Source organism: Vidua chalybeata, chromosome 20 (genome assembly GCF_026979565.1).
Source record: "Vidua chalybeata isolate OUT-0048 chromosome 20, bVidCha1 merged haplotype, whole genome shotgun sequence".
In the NCBI taxonomy this organism is placed as follows: domain Eukaryota; kingdom Metazoa; phylum Chordata; class Aves; order Passeriformes; family Viduidae; genus Vidua; species Vidua chalybeata.
In genome coordinates this window covers 930226-953030 of record NC_071549.1, presented here as the reverse complement: position 1 = coordinate 953030, position 22805 = coordinate 930226, and the positions used below count along the sequence as shown (strand labels likewise).

At 50.6% G+C, this 22805-nt stretch overlaps 1 protein-coding gene across 6 annotated transcripts in view; it reads right to left on the bottom strand.

Moving 5' to 3' along the window:
* Positions 1–22805, bottom strand: part of LOC128798004 (S-adenosyl-L-methionine-dependent tRNA 4-demethylwyosine synthase TYW1-like) — a 98483-nt gene that overhangs the window by 16965 nt on the left and 58713 nt on the right. For all 6 annotated transcript variants that reach the window (XM_053961096.1, XM_053961101.1, XM_053961098.1 and 3 more), the window contains one exon: positions 7573–7683. In XM_053961096.1, the coding sequence (XP_053817071.1) occupies positions 7573–7683 (111 nt within the window). The remainder of the gene's footprint in view (positions 1–7572; positions 7684–22805) is intronic.

The following is a 22805-nucleotide window of genomic DNA, read 5'->3' as shown; positions in this document are numbered from 1 at the left end:
CCAGGACACGAGCACTGCTGCTCTGGGGGTCTGTTCAGGGAGTGGAACAGCTCCAGCTCTCCCCCAGCCCATCCACCCCCTTCAGCCTCTGAATCCAGAATTCCTGAGGCTGGAAAAGTCCTCCAGGATCACCGAATCCAGCCTGTGACCAGTCCTCACTGTGCCACCCAGCTGGGAGCACTGAGTGCCACGTCCAGGCCTGCCTTATCCAGCCTCACCATTCAGGGACCAGCTACTCCTAATTTGGAGATGTGATCACCTGAACCACCTAAATTACTGATTTAGTCTCAGCCATGACCTCAAATTTGCTTTTCCTTTTTCCTCTTATTTCATTTTTTCCTTCCTTCCTCCCTCCCTTCCTTCCTCCCTTCCTTCCTTCCCCAGGATCATGATCCACATCAATTCCTCCCAATCAAATAATTCACTGACAATTTCCCAGCAATTCATCTGCCATCCCTGAGAGGAGATCACACACCAGATCCCAGGGCTGGTCACAATCCTGGTACCCAAAGGGCAAAGAGAACAAAGGGCTTTTCCTACAGACATCACTCAGCCCCTCTGCCCCCCTCTCTGGGCAGTTCCAGCCCCTCTGCTCTTGGGCTGAGCTCCTTTGTTGCAGTTACAAAATCCCATCCTTTTCAACACAGTTTTACGGATGTTATGTCTGGCTTGCTTGTGGTTTTCCCCCTGGGAAGAACACTTTGACCTCTTTAAATGGAATTTGCATCCAGGTTCATGTGTGGCATGGGCATGGCACCTGCTCCAGCTGCCACCATGCTCCCAATTCCTGATTTACCTGCACTTCCCTGGACATAGAATGTGCAGACAAATCTTTGTCAACACTTTCAACCAGAGCACAGTGCACACACAGGGCTGCAGGGGCAACAGCCTGCTGCTAATTGGGAGCTGTACAGGTTTTGGAAGCAATTACTTTCTCACCCATAAATTTATGAGGGACTGCCCCCATTAATCTGCCCAGGCACCGTAACTCAGAGCCAGCCTGGAGGAAGACTGACAGGCCACAAGCCAGGGAGTGCTCACCAGGAATGTACATTCAGGCTTTTTCAGCTCTGTAAGTCTGAACCCAGAGTTTAAACATGTTTGTTCTCTATTAGTCAGTGTTATATCAGAGCAGCCAGCCACGCAAATCAGGGGTTTGGATCCCCAAAGTTCAGCTGGAGACACACAGCAATATTCTCTCCACACTCATTATCCAGATTATGATTTGAGCAGCATGAAAAATGTATGAGTGTAGAGGGGGGAACTTCTTCAGAAGCTCCAACATGATTCATGCTCTCAGCAAACTACAAAGGTATCATTTACAAGCAAAGAAAGCGCAGAGGCAAATGGAATAAGTGAGTGCTTGGCTGGCTGATTAATTCCCAGCACAAATCAATGGGAATCAGCTTCCAGCACACCGAAGGAAAGCAGCTTTCAACTTCCCCAACTTCTTCAAACTGGAGTTAATTAACAGCTGATAGCACTTAAAACCCATGTGGAGTTGATGAGGGCGGTCACGTTCTGCTTTGCAGTAATACATGAAGACACTTATTAAGACATCAAGAATTAAAAAGGAAAGGATCCAATTGTTCACCCAGAGCTCTCTCCCCAACCTCCCTGTGGCAGGAACAGCAACGATTCTGCCTCTTAATTACCTGCTTAATAAGGGTGCTTTGAGCAGCCTAATCCACAGAGCTCTGGCCAAGTACCTTGAAATGCAGAAGCCTTTGAAAAGAATCCCAGCTCTTCCTGGTTCTGCCAGGATGAATCCAGAGCAGTTGTGCTGGGCACTCTATGGAGTTCACAGAATCATGGAATGGGTTGGAAAGGACCTTAAATCCCATCCAGTGCCACCCCTGGCATGGCAGGGACACCTCCCACTGCTGCTCCAAGCCCCAGTGTCCAGCCTGGCCTTGGGCACTGCCAGGGATGCAGGGGCAGCCACAGCTGCTCTGGGCACCCTGTGCCAGGGCCTGCCCACCCTGCCAGGGAACAATTCCTTCCCAGTATCCCACCCATCCCTGCCCTCTGGCAATGGGAAGCCATTCCCTGTGTCCTGTCCCTCCATCCCCTGTCCAAAGTCTCTCTCCATCTTTCCTGTAGCTCCTTCAGGTCCTGTGAGGCCACAGTTAGGTGACCCCAAAGCTTCTCCTGTCCAGGTGAACATTCCCAGCTCTCCCAGCCTTTCCTCCCAGCAGAGCTGCTCCATCCCTCTGCTCATCCTGGAGCCTCCTCTGGGCTCCTCCAGAAGCTCCAGCTCCTGCCTGTGCTGGCCCCAGGGCTGACTTTCGGCTGTAATGGAGCTGACTGAGCACAAGTGGATTGCCCAGAGCCTGTGCCAGAGTGGCTGCTGGTGCTGTGGGAAGCAAGGGAAGCCCATTCCTGCCCCGAGGACCTGGCTCCTGCCCTGGGATGCAGCCAGCCAGCAATCCTTTCAATCACCAGGGCTCTGAAGGAAACAAGTACAGCTGACAGCGCTTTGTTTCTCCACTCACACTCCAGACTTCCCAACTGAATTACTGAACAAAACAATTCTCTTCACTCTGGGCCCACAAATTATAAATTTAATTGAGGCTTGTGCAAATTAACAGAGAACAAAGTGTAGGCCAAGCTGCTGAGTGACAGACACTGTTTAAAATCTGGGCCAGCCGTGACCCCAGACAAATATAAAAAGCCTCAATGCCACGTTGATTGCCATCTCTGCAGTGAAAACACTCCTGAGCTGAGCAGCAGCACTCCCCACATTACAGCCACAAGGCCTCACAAGGCTCCTGCTGCCGTGGATTCAGCCAGGATTTGATTCCTTGGTGGATTCAGCCAGGATTTGATTCCTTGGCTGCTTTTAATCATCACTTTCAAGCTGATTTAACAAAGGCCATCAATCCTTTGTGTCACTTCAGTCTGCAGGGAGGACTGGAATGGTTGGTTGTGCAGCACAGCCCCAGCATCTCCCAGCAGCTCTCCAGACCCCCCACACCCGTGGCAGAGGGTGCTGCACTGCCTGGAAATGGGCAGGGATTCCCTGGAAGTGAAAGCTGAACTCAAACACAGGACCCAGCCTTTCATCCCAGCTCTCCAAATGTGAGGACCGAGAGAGGAACAGCCACTGCTGAATGACCTCCTCTGCTCCAGGGTCACAACCATGGAATTACCCTGGGTGGAAAAGTCCTCCAGGACCAACAGGTCCAACCTGTGACCCATCATCCTGGAGAAAAGGAGTCTCAGGGGGGACCTTGTAACTCTGCACAGCTCCTGCCAGGAGGGGACAGCTGGGGGGTCAGGCTCTGCTGCCAGGGAACAGGGACAGGAGGAGAGGGAACAGCCTCAGGCTGGGCCAGGGGAGGCTCAGGGTGCACATCAGGGAAAAATTCTTCATGGAGAGGGTGGTCAGGCTTTGGAAGGGGCTGCCAGGGAGGTGGTGCAGTCCCCATCCCTGGAGGGATTTAACAGATATATGGATGTGGCACCTGGGGACATTGGCAGTGCTGGGAGTTGTTGGATTCAGTCCTGCAGGTCCCTCCCAACCCAAATGACTCTGTGACTCTCTAACAGCAAGTGGCCAATGCTGGTCTTTTTTCAGGTGTGGAAATCATACATTGTTTGGGTTTATTCAAAGTAGGCACCAAAATGGGTGATTCAGCTTCACCTCTTCATCTAAATTCCAGCTGGGATGGCAGCAGGATCCTGAATGGATGTTTGACAGGTGGGGGCGATCGCCTCTTGCTGCATGCAATTAAAAACTCATTAAGGCACAGCTCATTTTCCTCATTATTTTAAGCAATTAAATAATCTTTACTGTTTAACTTGACAAGAGTGAGCAGACTGGGACAGACACCTCCCTCTGGCCCTTCCTTACACACATTTACTTGGTCACTTCAATTCTGCAGCCAAGCCTCAGGTACTAGAGCAGGAGCTGCAGTCCCTGACCAGCAGCCTGAGCTGGGCTGGACCCCGAGATTATCCAACTATATGAACAAAATCAGCAGGAAAATCAGCAGGGAAAGAGCTTCCTAGTGACTGAAAACCTTCACAAAGGCTTGGGAAGATTCTGTGCCATGACTTGGATCCCTGCTGTGCCCAAGTCCTGCCCTCAGACATCATGGCATGGACAGACTAGGGATAAAGGGCCAACCTGGCAGCTTTGGATTTCTTCCTTAAATTCTGAGGGCTAGGGGGAAGCAGGAAGGCTCTGCTCAGGCTGGAGCTCACACCACTGCTGTGAGCTGAGTGCCAAAGCTTCGCTCTGCCCAGAGCAGCTGTGGCTGCCCCTGGATCCCTGGCAGTGTCCCAGGCCAGGGCTTGGGGCACAGCAGGGGTGGCACTGAATGGGCTTTAATGTCCCTTTCAACCCAAACCATTCCATGATTCTAGAATTCAGCAAGCACAGACCCCTCAGATTGAGTCCAGTCACTGACCTAGCACTGCTGAGCTCCACTAACCCATGTCCCCAAGTGCCATGTCCAGTCATCTTTCACATCCCTCCAGGGATGGGCACTCCACCCCTGCCCTGCACAGCCTGTGCCAGGGCCTGGCCTCCCTTTCAGTGAAGAAATTTCCCCAAAATCCACCCTGAGCCTCCCCTGGCCCAGCCTGAGGCCGTTCCCTCTCCTCCTGTCCCTGTTCCCTGGCAGCAGAGCCCGACACCCCCGGCTGTCCCCTCCTGTCAGGAGCTGTGCAGAGCCACAAGGTCCCCCCTGAGCCTCCTTTTCTCCAGGCTGAGCCCCTTTCCAGCTGCCTCAGCTGCTCCTGGGGCTCCAGCCCCTTCCCAGCTCCCTTCCCTGCCCTGGACACAAAAATGCTGTACATCAAACAAACCTCTGGCTTTCAGAACCCAAAGATGGCACCATGGGAAGAAAAGGAGTTCTGGCACATTCCAGACCTTAAATACAGCCATCAGCTCTCTACAAGTGTGACAGTGACACACTGGCATTAGAACAGATTAAGGCAATAAATCAATTTGATGCATTTTTAATGACTGAGTCTCCCTTTACTATTGGCTTAAGTGGGAGAATGGGGTCCCACAGAGCTACAGCACTGTGAGGCACGCATGGAAATGAGAACAAGGATTAAGCCCTGCAAGAATCTAAATCTCTCTCCATCCATCCCCTGAGCCTCTCTGGAGCAACACTGGATTAGCTCCCTTCATCTGAAATGGACATCATTTATCCCAAGTCTTCAACCAGAAAATCCCCAAGCTCAGCCCCATTGTCGGGCAGAGCTTTGCAGAATCTCCTCATCACTCTTTGTTGGGTGGCTTTGAGCACCACCTGGTCCTTGGCTTTTTACCCTGGCACACTGAGGGGCTGGAGAAAGGAATGCTGAGGCCTATCCACATCCCAAGTATGCTTCATTCCCAAAGGAACACAAAAAATTACTTTCAATCAAAAATACCAAGTCTTTTGGGGAAAATTGCCAAGTCCCAAATGCTGTGTGATCAGCACAGTTTGAGGCTGGACCTCCAGTGCCACGATCCCACTTCTGGATTCTGGGAATGTTACCCAGCCCCTCCCTGTCCCAGCTCACAGGGGAGCTGTGTTCAGAGCTCACAGACCAGGGTTCAGAGATTCATGAATATCCCTGTCCCAGCTCCCACAGACAGGCTTCAGAGATCCAGATAAATCCCTGTCCCAGCTCCCACAAACAGGGTTCAGAGATCCAGATGAATATCCCTGTCCCAGCTGGAAGAGCACCAGTACACCTGTGACCACTCATGTATTTCCTTGGCAGAGCAAGGCAGGATTTTTCCAGGGCAGGACTGTGACACTGTGAGGCAGAGGGAAGAGCAGGCTGTGCCTTGCAGGAGACAGATATTTGCCCTGGAGAGTTCCTGGGGGAATCAGTGCTGGAACATCAGCTGGCACCGCCTCATCTCACTAATTAACATTAATGCCCCGGGCAGAGCAGCCTCGGCAGAATCAGCCCTGTGGAAACCCAGGGCACCGGGAATATTTCTCTGTCTGCTCTGGGGTGTCCTGACCCCCAGGGGAGCACTGACTTTGACCCTCATTCATGAAGAAAACTTCCAAAGCCTCAAGGTAAACCAGAAACCACAAAAGTGTGAAATAGATTGTAGAGAGTAGTGTAGTATGTCACATGGTGAGAAACTTAGTTTTAGGATTTTTAGGATGTTATAGATGGGTTCAAGATGGAGGATATAGGGTGTTGTCTCGAGTTCCCTTCTTCTTTCTTCTTCTTCCTCTTTCTTCTTGGGTTTAGGTGGTGTCTTGTAATTGGGTAGAAAAATCTGCATTGCGGGTCTTTAGGGGTCAGTTATTGGGTTAGAAAGGAAAATAATTTAGGTGTCACTTCTTAATTGGATAGCTTAGTTTTTGATTAGACTCAAAAGGCCTTGCAACACGAGGTCATTGCCATTTTTGTGCTGTTTTTCCTGCACGTGGAGTCTGGTGCAGACATTGTGCTGAAGTTTTGATAAGATAACAATAAACAGAAGCTGGAGACAGAAAAAGCCCAATGTGTCTCTAGTTCCTGACACAGAACTGCTCCAGGAGGGTCTCCTCTGCCAGGGGAGCCCGCAGGGAGTTGCCCAACTTGGGGCCCACAAACTCACACAGCCCCACAGCCTCTGCTCCATCCCTGCCCTCCCCTCCCTGGCAGGATCCCGCACAGCCAGGGAGACACCCAGGAAGGTGGAAAACCGAGGGGTTTTCCCCAAACCAAACTCCAAACCCGAGCTAGGATGAAGCTCCCAACTTCAGCAGAGAAAAACTCTCCATGCTGACAGAAGGTATCAAACCTTCACAGCAAAATCCAGGCTTTTTCTTCATAGCAGCAGTACAAAAAGGTTGAAAAAACAAAAGGTTAAAAAATGAAAGAAAGTTTAAAAAAATATTCAAGAGAAGGAAACGAGAAAAGAAAAAGGAGAGTCCAGGAGTAAGAGAGTTGCACAAACAGCTGTGCTCCTCTGCAGGAGCTGCTGGGTGAAAATGCTCAGAGCATGTGGGAAGGTGCCTTTTTTATAAGTTTGTAACTTTTTTTACAGTCTCCATTTAGTGAATTGATTAAGCCCACGATAAAGCCCCTCCTGCTCTGCTGTATCTCACATCTGCTGGCAGCCCTCAAATCCAGCCAAACACAAACATATCACTGAACCTTTCACCTTTTCCCTGGCAAAACTCAAGACGAGGATGGGAAGAATCCTACCCCAAACTACCAGCTGAACCTGGAATATTTTGTTTCAACTGATAGTTGATATAAAGAAGGAATATCTATTTATCTTTGTTTCTGTTTATATCTGTTATCTTTGTTTTCACAGAAATACAAAAAAGGCCAGAGAGTGACGATTCTGTTGGGCAGAAATCGAGGCTGGCTGGTATAAAGTTTGATTTGTGGCACAGGCAAACGTGCTCCAAAGGCACACACAGGATTCTAGAAAACACCACCTGAATGTGAATTAATTATTATTCACTAATATTAAAAGCAAGAGAGGACTTTCTTATGCATCACTTCAGAAGAATTTTACTTACTTAGAAAGTTTAGACTACAGGGGGGGAAATGGGGACAAAACAATGGAAAATACTGCTGGAAAAACAAAAACAGCTCTGTGCAGCTCACCTTGACCTCAATGAAGTCTGGTTTCCCAAGGGATATCAGGTCAGCATAAGCTTTGAGTTCATCCACATTCCAAGATTTCACCAGGGTCAGCCTATAAACAGTGCGTTGTTGCTGGAATAAAGGAAAAATCCCATTAACATCCCATGCTGATCCAGGAGCAAAGGAAAAATCACACTGACATCCCATTCTGACCCAGGAGCAAAGGAAAAATCCCATTGACATCCCATTCTGACCCAGGGAAGATGTTCCAGTCTTCCACACAGATTCAAACAGGAAAAAGAAATTAAATCATTCTTTTATTCCAAGAACTCAGAGACTGAAGCAAACCTGTTCCCTTACGAAATCTGCTCTGTTCACGTGGGCTGAGCCACATGGTGCTCCACAAATCCTCCCTCTGCAGACCTCATATCCCAGGCATTCTGTTTTGTACAGGAGTTTAACTCAATGGCAAAATAAGCAGGAAATGTCTCTCTCTCAGATTTGCTTCCCGAGGCACAAAACCTCTCAATCAGTTACAGGTGTTTTAGTGCCTCCAGCTGGATCATCCAGCACTGGGGATTCTCTCAGAAACATGGAATGATTTATGTTGGAAAAGCCCTCAAAACATCGAGTCTAACCTTGACCCAGCACTGCCAAGGCCACCACTGAGCCATGTCCCCAAGTGCTACATCCACAGGGCTGTTAAACCCCTCCACCACCTCCCTACACAGCCTGGTTCTGTGTTTGACAACATTTCCATGAGAAATTTCCCCAGTATCCCCCCGAGCTTCCCCTGGCCCAGCCTGAGGCCATTCCCTCTCCTGTCCCTGCTCCCTGGCAGCAGAGCCCGACCCCCCTGGCTGTCCCCTCCTGTCAGGAGCTGTGGAGAAGATTCCCAGATCCAACTTCCTTTAGGAAGATGGCAGAGAGCACTCCCAGAACTTCTCTGCTTGGAGTTATTCTGATTTGCCCTCCAAGGGCTGCTCTTCAAAGGAGTCACTGAGGACAAAAGGCCTCTCAACACAAGCACTTGACCATGGAACAAATCCACTCCTCACTCCTCACAGCCGCTTGTTTCCATCCTTCCCCTCCCCTTCATCTTCTACTGATGTTTTATTTCACTTATTTTTGGAATTTTTTTTTATTTATAGAGCAATTTTCTGGCAAATCTGCAGTTTGGATTAACTCCTTTGCTGTCCCTGCACACTGTGGACTGGAAAATATAAATACTGATCCCAGCTGGGCAGCAGGGCAGGGATTGGGATTCTGCCCCTCTGCCCCTGTGCTCAGGTGAGCCCCCACCTGCAGAGCTGCCCCGGGCCCAGCACAGGCAGGAGCTGGAGCTGCTGGAGGAGCCCAGAGGAGGCACCAGGATGAGCAGAGAGATGGAGCAGCTCTGCTGGGAGGAAAGGCTGGGAGACCTGGGAATGTTCACCTGGACAGGAGAAGCTTCGGGGTCACCTAACTGTGGCCTCACAGGACCTGAAGGAGCTACAGGAAAGATGGAGAGAGACTTTGGACAGGGGATGAAGGGACAGGACCAGGAGGAAGAAATTCCTCCCTGTGAAGGTGGGCAGGCCCTGGCACAGGCTGCCCAGAGAAGGAACATTTCAGTCCTTCAGAGACCGACTGCCACACCAGTGAATACTGCCCTCTGTATAAAAATCAAGGTATTGCTCACCTACCACCCATTACTGTGTGTTCCACGGGGGGAAAAGTAATTTCTACACCAATTTGCTATGCAAACCTTCCAGGTTATTTACTAAGAAATAACTAGAGGAGAAACAAATGAACACCAGGAAAATCTTCTTCCAAACATGTCAAGAACTAAACCAGCTGACCTCTACCCATGGCATTTAAGCAGATATTTAAAGAACAAGAAATTCTTGTGATTTGAATGGATTGGTGAAAGAAAGGCCAAGAGACAAGCAGGAAATCAACTGTTAATTACTGAAGAGAGGAGAACAGTAGAGGAGCTAATACAGAAAAATAAACACGATGTTTGCACATAACAGGGGAAGAAGAAAGTAGAAGGAAAAGATCTGAGGAGGAAAATCTGCAGTGCACACACCCGTCAGTCCTGTGCAATGACTGGATACCAATTAATGAGAACTGGCTCCCCAAAGGGCAGCTCCCAGTGGGGAACAAGTGCAGCACCTTCAAGGCACCAGTAAATACCAGTTTGTATTTAACCTAACTGGTCCTGTTTCACAGCAGCCCCAGCGAGAGCAGCACATCCTCCCAGGCAGGGAAGTGGGGCTTTCTCCCATTTAAATCTCATTTTACTACTCTCCAATTCACATCCCAGCTCATTTAGAAGTTTAAGGTCAAGGACTTCATAAAACTAAATGTGCTATGAGTGAATTTAAAGGGCTTCTCCCCCCGGAGCAGCACTGACAAGGAATAACTGCAGCCTCTGTGTGTGCACCACTGCAACACCTGAGCTACCCCAAAACCTGCAGGAACCCACCATGGCTGGGCGGGGAGAGCATGGAAGGAAACTGAAACTCTGACAAAGGCAGAGAGCAAACAGGTAGAAAAATCAGAAATTAATCTGGAGAAGCCTCTTTCCAGAGGGCAACATCTCTGCAGTACTGTTGAGCAGAGAAACACTGGTAGAAGGCACAGATCAAAATAAGTAATATCCCAAAACCTTATCTGGGAGCAATCCTTGCAGGCTGCCAGCAGTACAAACAGTCAGGCTATTTTATTCATGGATTATTTGTATTTGTTGTACAATAGGGCCCCAGGAGATCCTCTCATAAGCACAGCAAAACAAGAAATAAAGAGCTTAAGCCGTGAGAATTTAACGATCTAAAGGATCAGGATATAAAAGCAGCCCAGGATGCTCCACACTCGGTGTTTCCACAAAAAGCAGCTGTTACTCCACTCCAGTCACGAGGAGAACACAGAGGAAGAGGAGTCAGTGAGAACAACCCTCCAGGTGGGTGGCAGTGAAGGTTGTGGGTCTGGTTTATCTTTGTGCACAGACCAGCCTGGCACAGAGGGGCAGCTCCGAGGGTCCCAAAAATGCAAGTCAGGAACAGCCTCCGGAAACTCCTGAGGGCAAAGGAGGGCAGAACAAGCCAGGGGAGTTCCAGCCTTTTCCCTTTGGGCAATTCCTGCTAAAATCCTTCCAGGCTACCCCAGGAAGCACTGCAGCCCTTCAGTGTCAGGACAGGCCACCAGAGAAACACAGCCTGACCAGTCTTAGGGGAGGATCCTGAGGATAAAGAATCCTTCCACTGGGTGGGTCTGAGATCCTGGTCTCAGCACACACTGACTGACACATTTTGGCCCCAAACCAGTACTCATGGAATCACAGACTGGTTTGGGTTGGGGCCTTAAAGGGCATCAGTTCCAGCTGCTGTGGGCAGAACACCTCCACTAGAGCTCGTAGGTGGAGCCAGTATCCAAACATCCTCAGAAAATTGGGGGATTTTGTCAGAGATGTGCCTTCACACTGCACTGGATGCTCTTCTTGTCCCCCTTGCCCTTGGGAGCTGTCACAGCTGCCAGGGCCCCCTCACTGGCTCATGCCTCCCTGCCTGTCCCCTTCAGAGAGCTTGGTGATGCAGGGTTATGGGGCAGCTTTTTGTGGGGGCAGGAAAAGCAGACTGGAAGCTGGGCCAGGGCAGGGTCAGCTTGGATTTCAGGGAAAGGTTCTTCCCCCAGAGGGTGCTGGGCACTGCCCAGGCTGCTCAGGGAATGGGCACGGCCCTGAGGCTGCCAGAGCTCCAGGAGCTCCAGGGATGCCCAGGCTGGGATTGTTGGGGTGTCTGTGCAGGGCCAGAGGCTAGGCTGGATGATCCCTGGGAGTCCTTCCAGCTCAGGACATTCTGTGATTCCGTGTAGAAGACCAAACCTTCTGTCCCAGGGTGTCTCATGCCCCAGTCCCACACCAGCAGTGCCCCATGGCCAGAGCTCAGAGTCAAGACTGGGATTACCTTGACACAGACATGGCTCATTCCTGTGAGCTGAAGGCTCAGCTGAGCCCCCAGAGGAGTCCCCAGGCTGCTGCAGCCCTGCCCCACTCCAGCAGCTCCTGGAACACACCAGGCACTGGGAAGCTCTCTGGTGCAGCAATGGGACAGCTGCCATGGGCCAGCCCGGAGCAGAGGGGCAGCGCTGACTCTGGAGCCTGCTCCCAAGGCAGAGACATTATCCCTGGAAGCCCTCCTCACATCCTCCCAGCCTGTCTCATGCACCAATGGATCCCTGCTGCCTGTGCAGGCTTTGCTGCTGGCCCAGCCTCAGCCCCAGCCCAGGACACCTCACCAGAGGAGTCGGTGTCACTCTGACAAAGCGCTCCCTTCCCACTCCAATAACCATGAGGGATTTGGGCTGCTTCTTTTTTATAATTTCTTTTTAATTCCCTCCTCCTCAACATTCATCTTTTCCTAGATCAGATGTAATTATTCTTCATGAAACAGCCCAGGTCTAATCCCAGGAGGAAGAGGGAATACATCACCTGCAAAGAGCAGGATGCTGGAGGGCTTGGCTGGGGCAGGGGAACAGCTCACTTCTCCAGGAGGGGCAGGAGAAGCACCTCCAAGGCCCTCACCCTGGATCCTGTCACTTGAACCCTTTTGTTCAGGCAGAGTATCAATGTCCCCCTGTTTGGAAGCAAATAGAACTGCACCCAGATTTTTGTTACAGATGCTGGCTGAGGCTCAGGTATCCTGAACACTCACATGCATTTCTTAGGTACTGATAAAATTATTTTATTGCCATTTCATCCACAGACTCCTCAACAGAAATCCCTATTTTTACAGCTAATGAATTTCAACATTCTCAACAGAAACACAGCACAGCCGAATGAAAAAAGCACTCGGGGGGAGAGAAAATGATGGTGCAAACTCTAAACAGAACCTGCCCTTTGTTTCACACAACTTCACAGCCCTTTCAGCACTGGATTAGGAGCAGGAACCACTTCAAAGGCAGCTCCTTCCATCAGGATTTTCTTCCTCTCTTCAAGGAAAGGCTCCGCTTGCAAAAACTCCCTTCATGGCACATTCTCCGAGCTTCTGAGCCGGCAGGAGCCACTCTGGCCGTGGCATGGTGGTGGGTGCAGCCCGAGCCCCCGGCGCTGCCCCTCCCTGCCCGGGTTCTGCAATGGCTCCCGAGCAGCCAGCGCTGAATGCAGATATCAAAGCGATTTTCCCACTTGGAAATTACTTGTCACAGGGATGTGGATCGGGAAGAAAAGCCCCTGCAGCCAAATCTCTTCCCCGCAGCCGATAAGGAAGTGCTTTATGCAGAAACCTCACCAGGGAGGGAAGATCCAAAACACAGCCGAGGAAATCTCAGATCCCAACGCCCCCCAGATTCCACAATTTTCCAAAGCCCTCCAGTTCAGCCAGAGAGAACCCCTCTGAAAGGACGGGCGGTCACTCCTGCCTCACCCAAATTCAGCTCTGCTGAGCTCCCAGGAGCTCTGCAGGTCACAGAATCCTGGAATGATTTGGCTTGGGGGGATGTTAAAGTGCATCTCATCCCATCCCTGTATGGCAGGGACACCTCCCACTGTCCCAGGCTGCTCCAAGCCCTGTCCAGCCTGGCCTTGGGCACTGCCAGGGATCCAGGGGCAGCCACAGCTGCTCTGGGCACCCTGTGCCAGGGCCTGCCCACCCTGCCAGGGAACAATTCCTGCCCAATATCCCATCCATCCCTGCCCTCTGGCAGTGGGAGCCATTCCCTGTGTCCTGTCCCTCCATCCCTTGTCCCCAGTCCCTCTCAGCTCTCCTGCAGCCCCTTCAGGCTCTGGGAAGGGCTCTGAGCTCTCGCTGGAGCCTTCTCCTCTCCAGGTGAGCAGCCCCAGCTCTCCCAGCCTGGCTCCAGAGGTGTCCCAGACCTGGGAGCAGCTCCATGGCCTCCTCTGGATTCTTTGTAGGACCCATCACACTCCAGAGCGCCACCAGGGAAGGCTCAGTGTCCTTGGAAGGATACAGATGAATCCCTTTTTCTGGCAACCAGGAGCCTGCCTCCCCACGGGGGCTCCTCTCTGCCCTGGGCCCATCCATCACCAGATGGATGTGACTGATGGGGAGTGACTGTAACCCCCTGTGACAGTCACTGCAGGGCCAGGGAGGGCTCAGCTGAGCACATTGCACAGCTCAGGAGGGATTCTTCCCCTCACAGCTGAACCCACACAGAAGTTTTCAGCTTCCTTTCCTAAGGCAAACGAGCATTAAAGCAAACCCTGAGCAGGCTCTGCTGCAGAGGAACCCACAAACCCACGGAGCATTGTTCCAGCAGCTGCCATTAATACCTAGGTGAGAGTGAGTGCAGCCTTTGTCTCCACAGCTAAAAAGGTGCTCATTAGCATGGGCTAATTAACACATGAGCTCTGCTGTGAAATGCCAGCAAAGCTCAGAGCAGGGGTTTCAGTGCTCCAGAAGTCAGTGCTGAACCCAGGCTCCACCTGAGGCTCAGCTCCAGAGCCCTGGGCTTCACCCAGGACCTTCCTGTTGTCCCCACGTCATCCCCAGGATGGGGACAAAGCCACCCTCACCCTCTTGTTGGACCCTGCACAACATTTCCCCTCGTATTAAAGGACCTTCTTTGCTTCCTGTCTGGGTGTGGAGAAAAGCAAATCCAAATTACTGATACTCAAGTACTCGGAGATGTGGATTTTCCATGATTCTGGAGTTTCTGAAGGTTCAAAAGCTGGAGATGGATCACTGGGCCCTGTGTTTTCCTGCCTGTAGTGACCCAAAAGTTACTGTAAACTCTGAGCTTAACTGGAATCGAGACATTTCTAATTTTGAGAGTCGGCCTGGAGTTTTCAGCCACACTGCACTTCCAAAAGTGAGGTTTTATTTGTATTTGGATAAACCAAGTTTATTACTGTGTAAAACCAGCAGAAAATAATTTGTTGTGACATGGGTATAACAAAAATACCAAATACGGGTATTAAAAGTAGGGCTCAGAAATGACCCAAAATCTGTGTTTTCTACTATGTCTAAGCACAAAAATATCTCTTTAGGTGTTCAACTTTTCTCATCTGAGATTTAAAACCTTTCCTCAAAGCAGATGGAGTGTGTAACACCTCTGCCCCGGCTGGGAGGTAGAAGGGGATGGTCTTTAAAGTCCTTCCAACCCATTCCATGATTCCATCATCTGAGTGCTAATGCCAAAGAAACTGGGATGTTTCTACAAAATAACCCGGAACTTACAAAAAACAAACATAAACCCCAAACCAAAACACAAACCTGGCACTACTTTTCCATGCAAAAGCCATTCCTGCTCCTTGTGAGAGAATCAGGCAAAAGAACTAATTAGGGAATCAGGAAAAATACAATTACAAGATGATGTCCACATGATGAGGACCTGTCCTGCATCTTGTCTTGAACCTGGAGCCCAAGGTATTCCCTTTAAAGCAGTTTTTAATTCTTTCAGCTTTAATATCAATGTGTAAGAACCAAAATTGTCTCTCTGAAGTATAATTATTGTGAGGAGCCAAGCCTAATCTCTATATGAAATTCCTTGTTCTTCCAAGGCCTTGAAGATAAGATGAAAACTGTCCTGAATAATAATTAGGAACACAGCAAAGCTGGACTTTTGGTCTGCATCAGGCTTTTTATCACCCAACACAACTGCCCTGGTGTCCCCCCCCCAGCTCTGAAATCCTGCCTGGAAAGAACAAGAAAGTCCTGCAGTAAAATGAACTCATCAGCATTCATTCCCAAGCTGGAATTTTACACCAGAAAAGCCCCTCAGCCTCTGCACAGCCCTGCTGATGTGTGAAGTACAGGAATGAGGGATCAGGACTGGAAACCAAGGAGAAAAAAACCACCAAATTTCACTCCCTCCACACTCACTCCTCCTGTACTTGCTTGTAATCTACTTTATTGCTTCATACTTCAGCAGAATTTAATCAGATTATTGAAAAATCTCTAGAAATAAAACAAAGTACAGCAACAGCTTTGTTTTGAGAGCTTAAAATGTTGTTCTTAAGTAAATCCAAACCATGGCTGTTCTTCATTCATTTTCCATGGACTCGGTTTTTAACATACTTGCCCTTGGAAATCAGCACCAACAACATTCCAGTGATTATTTCTTTCTTTTCCGTATTTCCAGTGCAGTTTCAAGGAATCATGTAAAATTTATACCCAGGGCAAAAGAAGCCCAATGCAAAGGGACTTAAAATAGAACAGCACGAAAACAGATCCTATCAAATCAGCAGCAAAAGCCACTTCAAGCTTGCTGTTAAACAGGCTGAGATGGCTTTTCTCCCAGGAAAGGGTAGATGTGTAACTCCACAGAGGCAGGAAAAACATCAGCAGGAGCCTGGGGGTGCCACAAGCACAGCACTGCCAGGCTCCAGCCGGGGCCAAGAGTGGAACAAAAACTCCTTCCAGCAGCAGAAAAGTTCCAGCGAGCTCCTGCCCCAGTCCCTGTGACTTTCACAAGACCCCAAGCAGCAGCCTGGCAGGGAATGCTGCTGTGAAAGCTCCCAGGACAGGTGGGATCAGGACCTTTTCCATCCTTGAGCTGGAGCAGCAGCTGCCGCAGCAGCAGGGACCTGCCAGGCACATCCCAGGGGACAGGGCCTTGTCCTGCCCCAGCTGCTGCTCTGCCTCATGACAGGAGCTAAGCCAGCCCTGACCTTGGCTCCAGCCCATCTCTCCCTTCCCTCAGAGCTGCTGGCTCTGGAGAACCCCCAGCTCCTTCCCTCTGACACAGGGATGGCTCCTCTACTGCCCGGGACAGGCCCTGCTGCAAGGGCACAGGATGGGGGACACAGAATGGGGTCAGCAGGGAAAAGCCCTGCACAGTCGAGTTCAGCAGCACTGAACTCACTGAACTTCCCCAGCACTGCCAAGGCCACCACTGACCATGTCCCCAAGTGCCACATCCTCAGGGCTGCTCAATAAATGCTCGTGTCTGGTCAGGTGTGGGAAAGAAGAGGCGTCAGAGGGGGAAGAGCTGAAGGCAAAATCGAGGACTTGGCCCAGCCTCCTCTCCTTTCACATTCCCCAAAATGTCCCAGACACAGCTCCACAGGCACATCCTGATGCTCCATGACCTGGTGTCTCAGGCTTGGCTTCCTGGCCAGGATGAAGGAGGCCCTGGAGAGGCACCATGGCAAAGCTGTCACCTCAGAGTGACAAACCTGTCACCTCAGGGCACAGCCAGACCCCAGCAGTGCAGAGAAGGCAGGAGAAACACAAGATCAAAGAATAAACTACAGGGGAGTTCCAAAGAAGGGGTTGGAGCGTGTCCAGGGCAGGGAAGGGAGCTGGAAAGGGGCTGGAGCCCCAGGAGCAGCTGAGGCAGCTGGAAAGGGGCTCAGCCTGGAGAAAAGGAGGCTCAGGGGGGACCTTGTGGCTCTGCACAGCTCCTGACAGGAGGGGACAGCCGGGGGTGTCGGGCTCTGCTGCCAGGGAACAGGGACAGGAGGAGAGGGAACAGCCTCAGGCTGGGCCAGGGGAGGCTCAGGGTGGATTTTGGGGACATTTCTTCACTGAATGGGAGGCCAGGCCCTGGCACAGCTGCCAGGGAGGTGGTGCAGTGCCCATCCCCAGAGGGGTTCAAAACACAGGTGATGTGAGCACAGGGTCAGTGGTGGCCTGGGCAGTGCTGGAGGAATGGCTGGACTCAGGACCCTGGAGGCTTCTCCAGCCTCAGTGATTGTGTGGCAAGAGGAAGTTGGCCTCTAACAACAATGCATCAGCATCTTAACACAGACTGGGGAACGCTGAGAAAGAGCCTGAGAGTGGCATTTGCATGGGCAAAAAGGAAATGGAGGAGAAGAGCAGCTCAAAAAGAGCAGCTCAAACCCAGCCCCATTCAGGCAAAGGCTGGGGCTGAGGTTGGAACTGAACATTCCCAAAGCCACTCCGGGTGCAGGGCCGGAGCCCAGGCTGCCCCACGGCACTGCCAGCTGCTCAGGAGCTTTCAGCCATCCCAGTTATTTATACACCCAGCCAAAGACTTGGATGCTTCCTCACAGATCTCTATGAGGAAATCTTCCTCACCAATCTCCCATTGAGATTTCCCAGGGGCCTGAAGGAATATTCTTCAAAATCGTTGTGTTTTGCTCAGCAGTAGGGCATACGGGAAAGGAGAATAAACTATTTTAAATAACCCTGTAATACTGAAGGGTTGAGGGAGTAACTGCAGGATCAGCCTGGAGGAGGGAAAGTTTTGGCGTGATCCATTTGTGGCCTCCCATCACCTGAAGGATTCCGCAGGAAGGATGGTGATGGACTTGGCACAAGGGCCTGGAGTGCCAGGACAGGGGGAAAAGGCTTCCCACTGCCAGAGGGCAGGGTGAGATGGGATACTGGGAAGGGATTGTTCCTGTGAGGGTGGCACAGACAGGAACTCAGCCACAGCCTGGGAAGGGGTGACTGTATTTATGGGAATAGTGACACTCGTTATCCTGGGAAATAACAAACCAGCAATGCAACTTCCAGTGATGAAAGCAGAGATTAAGCTGCCATAAAAACATAATTACCTCGTTAAAAAACACTCTTGCAGGCTGTGAAGCAAATTATTTATATTTTTCTTCTGGGTTTTGTCCAAATGATTTAAAAATAGATCTGAAAGCCCCACCAGGGTTGCTGAAAATCCTGCCTAGTTCACTTCACAAAGAGCAGTGTAAACAAGGAGTCTGACATAAATTTCTCACATTGATTAAGCAATCCTTGCAAACTCGGTGCTCTTGTAAAGCCTTAATTCAAGAGTTGGGCTCTAAAAGAACAACAATTATGGGCTTTAAACATTTTAAGTGCCCATTCTGGTAAATAGGTGAGCTTGAGCTGGGGCTGAGAGAGCTCCTGCAGGTGCTGGAGCAGAGCAAGGGAATGATAAAAATCCCAGCAAAGGATTTACTCAAATCCTGGTGTCTGAGGATTCAGGTGTGCTCCACCTGAGGAGCCTGCCCAGGGGATACCTGAAATTCCAACACCTCACATTACAGCACTCCTTTAGAGACCTAGTGTCCATGAAATGCCTTCAGATCCTGCTGCTTCCACAGCAAGCTGGACTCAGAGAGCTCAGAGGGAGATCGGAGTCCCCAGGATTGTTAAGCAAATTCCAGCCCTGAGCTAGAAGGACATAAAAGCAATGATGCAAACACACACACACTTGTACAGCTCTGTAAACAGTTGTTTTCTATTACATGTATTTATGATGGATCATCAGCTCTCCAGTTCCAGGGCTCATCACCCCCAAACACTCCAGACCTGCTGGGTTTAGCACTAAGCACTTACAGAGATCATTTGCACTGCACCTCATTTGGTTCTTGCACCAAACAGATTTTGTGCCCCTTGTCCCATCACTCTCTGCCTGTGTAAAAGTCCCTCTCCTTCCTTTTAAAAGCCCTCTTTAGGCTCTGGAAGGGGTTCTAAAGTCTCTCTGGAGCCTTACCTTCTCCAAGTGAACACCCCCAGCTATCCCAGCCTGGCTCCAGCCCCTGGAGCATTTCCATGGCCTGCCCTGGACCCACAGTTCACATACTCCCTGGTGAATTCTGTGAATTACCACATTATAACCAGAATTATATTAATTTCTGGGAATTCAATGAAAGATGCCCCAGCTGCTTTGCAGCTTCAGAGAGAACTCTGAATCCTTGTGTGACATTCACATTCTCTGGACAGAGAGACGTAATTCTGTCACTCAGGAAAAGCACAAAGAGAAGAAGAGAAAACAATCTTTATCTCTGCTCCTTTGTTTTCCCCATGTGGAATGTGGTGTGGAGATTGTTCACCTGCAGTGATTGCCGGGTTGGATTCTGGTGAAGGTTGTTTGGGGTCAGTGACCAATGGGATCCAGCTGTGGCTTGGGCTCTCAGCAGAGTTATGAGTTTGAGTTAGTTAGAGAGGTAAGTAAGAAGTAAGTATGGAGAATAGCATAGTATCTCTTTAAATAGTATATTAATGTGATATATAGTATAAATATAAATATATAATATAATGTATAGTTTTAATAAAGCAGATACTTCAGCCTTCTGATCTGGAGCCAGACATCATCATTTCTTCCCTGAGTCGGGGTTTGCCCACATTTTTTTACCATATCCTTGTGCTGCAGTTCCTGCATTTCTGCCATTGCCAAATCCAACAGCAGCTTCATCCAAGGAGAACACCCAGGACTTGGCTCCCAACTGCACAACCTGCAAGTCAACAGCCTGCAGAGGGGTCACTGGAAAAGCCATGGATAGGCCACGTGGTCTGCGAAGTCACAGCCAGCTCTTAGAGCCACCAGCACCCAGCTCCCACCCCAGCTCCCCGTGGCCTGGCGGGGGTTGACAGGAACAGGGCCAAGGCACCCACATCCCCATGGGGATGCTTCCCCAAGGGAAGCAGCACTCCTTGGCATGAGCCTGTTTATTGCCCAAAGTCACCCTGACCAAGGCAGTCTGGGGTCTCTGCGACCCAAAGGAGCTGAACTGGGAGCTGAGGGAGCTGATCAGCAAGCAAGCACTGAAGGTACAGCTATTCCCTGAGCTCTGCTGCCACATTCCTGCTGCAGGATCCTGCCCTGAAGGTCCCAACAAAGTAAACCAGGTCCAGTCCCCTTGGAGCCAAGCGCCTGGGTCTCACCCCAGGGCAGGAGAACCTCCCCAGGGCCACCGAAAGGACACGTGGCACTGAACAGCCCTGGGCACCCTGTCCATGTGTCCAAGTGTCTGTGTGCCCATGTCTGTGTGTCCCTGTGTGTCCGTACCCATGCATCTGTGTGTCCCTGTGTCCATGTGTCCGTGTGTCCCTGTGTCTGTGTGTCCCTGTGTCTGTGTGTCCCTGTGCCCCGTGTGACCCATGTGTCCCTGTGTCCGTGTGTCCCTGTGTCTGTGTGTCCCTGTGTGTCCGTGTCCACGTGTCCCCATGTGTGTCCCTGTGCCCATGTCCCTGTGTGTCCCTGTGTGTCCCTGTGTGCCTGTGTGTCCCTGTGTCCCCCTGTGTCTGTGTGTCCCTGTGTCTGTGTCTCCCTGTATGTCCCCATGTGTGCCCGTGTGTCCCTGTGTCTGTGTCCCTGTGTCCCTGTGTGTCCGTGTCCACGTGTCCCCATGTGTGTCCCTGTGTCCCCATGTGTCCCTGTGTCAGTGCAAGCCTGGCTCCAGCACTCCAGCCCTGCCCCCCAAGCACCCCTGCACTCAGCCCATCACAATCACCCTTCAGGAACGGATTTCTCCCCCTCCAAAGCAACGTCCTCCTGATTCTGCCTTTCCCAAATGCAGGAGGGTGTTCCTACCATCACCACATTCCCAGAAAATCCCTTTCCTTGCTTGCAGTGTTTGTCTGTTAGGCACTGCCCATTGCAGATGAGCAAACACATCACTCCTGCAGATGTTTTGTCAACTTGTCTTTCCTGAAATGCCAAATGCAAGGATGCAGAGGAATGGATTCAATGAACCCAATAAACGCCTCTCACCTGACTCCTCGTGTGAGAGCTGCTGGTGATCGCTCAGTGAGGAGAGAAATCCAGAGTTAATGCATTTAGCAACTGCAGTGTGGTGCCCTGCCCTGCACAGGCCCAACCTGAGCCATTCAGCCCTGTCAGCTCAGCTTCATGGGCTGAAATAAAACCTTGGCTGGAAGCAAAGTAAAGTCCTAAGTTTCCCTTGTTGCCACAAGCAGAATTTTAGGGCTGTTCTTTCCTTCTGGAGAGTTCCCATAAAAACACACACGGGCTCAGCCTCCTCAGGGGGCCGCTCCATGAAAACTGCTCTAGTTCACAACCAGAGAACAAAAATGTGACCAAATGTCCCCAAGGCCACAGAGGCTGCTGGGGGAGCTGGGAGCTCCCAGAGCCAAGTCCAGGGAAGGGAATAGCCCTTGGCTGAGTAATAAATAACCTGGAAGGGGAAGAGAGACTGGTTTGAACCAAGCTCCCTAAAAGCCAAGGCTGGCATCTCTCAGGCAGCTTCTGGAAGAGCTCCAGGCAAAGGAGAGATGCTCTTTAACAGAGGGTAAGAATTGCAAATGCTCCCTACATTTCTGCAGCAGAAAGGCTGGGCAAGCTGGAGAATGTCTGCTGCCTGAGGAGGGAAGGGATGAGTGCAGCTGGGAGGAGGAGGAAGGCTCTCTTACTGCCACTTCTCAAGGCCATGGGAGGGGATAGGGGTGCCCTGTCCCAACCCTGAGGTGGCACTGGGCACCCTCTGCCAGGCAGGAATGAGAGGAGGGGCTTCACCTGGGATGATGGATGGGGAGAACATGGATTCCACCCCCTGCCTGTGCCTGGGGCTCACTGGGTAGCTACAGAAGCCTCCCTTCCCCCAGCCTCACTCCCTGCCTCCCCAGCACGCACAGGACAGCAGCTGCTGGAATATCACACCCCTTTGACTGGAGCTGTATGAACATTTCCCCCCTTCCTTGCCTGCAAGCAAACCAGGAGGGACTGGCACAGCCAGAGAAATGAGATTTCGCTCCCTCAGCAGCCAAGCATCTTGCTGAAGCCTGGTTTGGATTGCTGTGAGGACACTGAAAGGACAGGATGGATTTCAGAAGCAATAACTCCATATTAACATCATACCTGTGTCATACTCCTCAGGCTGCATTGCCCAAGGCTTTCACCACAGGTCTCATTAGCAATCCTATTAAAACAAGAACACAGCTGGTGGGAGCATTTACTGTGCAGAAGAGTCAAATTCTTCTAAATTTATAGTGGCAAAATTGATTACTGATTCTAACATCTGTTGCAGATTTTACATTTAAATTCTCCTTAAAAAGTCCCTCCACTCAGAAACATCAGACATGGCTCCCCTCCCCCAGGAGCCACATAAATCATCTCCCTGCAAATCAAATCTGTCTTTTCATAAAAACAATTGTTCCTGTCATTTATTACAAAATAATCAGCAGTAAAACCTGCTGAGGATATAACTCAATGTATTTATGCTGTTTGTAATTACACAAAGACAAAGGTAACTTGGAAGACAGGATGATGTTGGGAAAAATAAAGAGTCAAGTAAACAGCAGGAGATGCAAGGCTGGGAATGTTTAAATATCAAACTGGTCTCTTCAACACCCGGGAATGCAACAAGAGCTACCTGTGAACAGTGTGAAAATGCAGACCCGGAGACAGCAATGGGAGCTGGTTTTGTATCTCGTGCCTTGCCCTGCATAAACCATTCCTAGCACCTGCCAGCAAGGAACATCCAGCCACCAAACCCAGGCACTGCCAGTGTGTGATATCCTAGCACAGGCAGAGGGAACCATTTCCCTTCTTGATCTTTCTTTAATAAAGAAAAATCCCAGGTGTCTGCTCTACCTCTCCCATCGAGCCCTGACCCTGGTTCTCCAGGA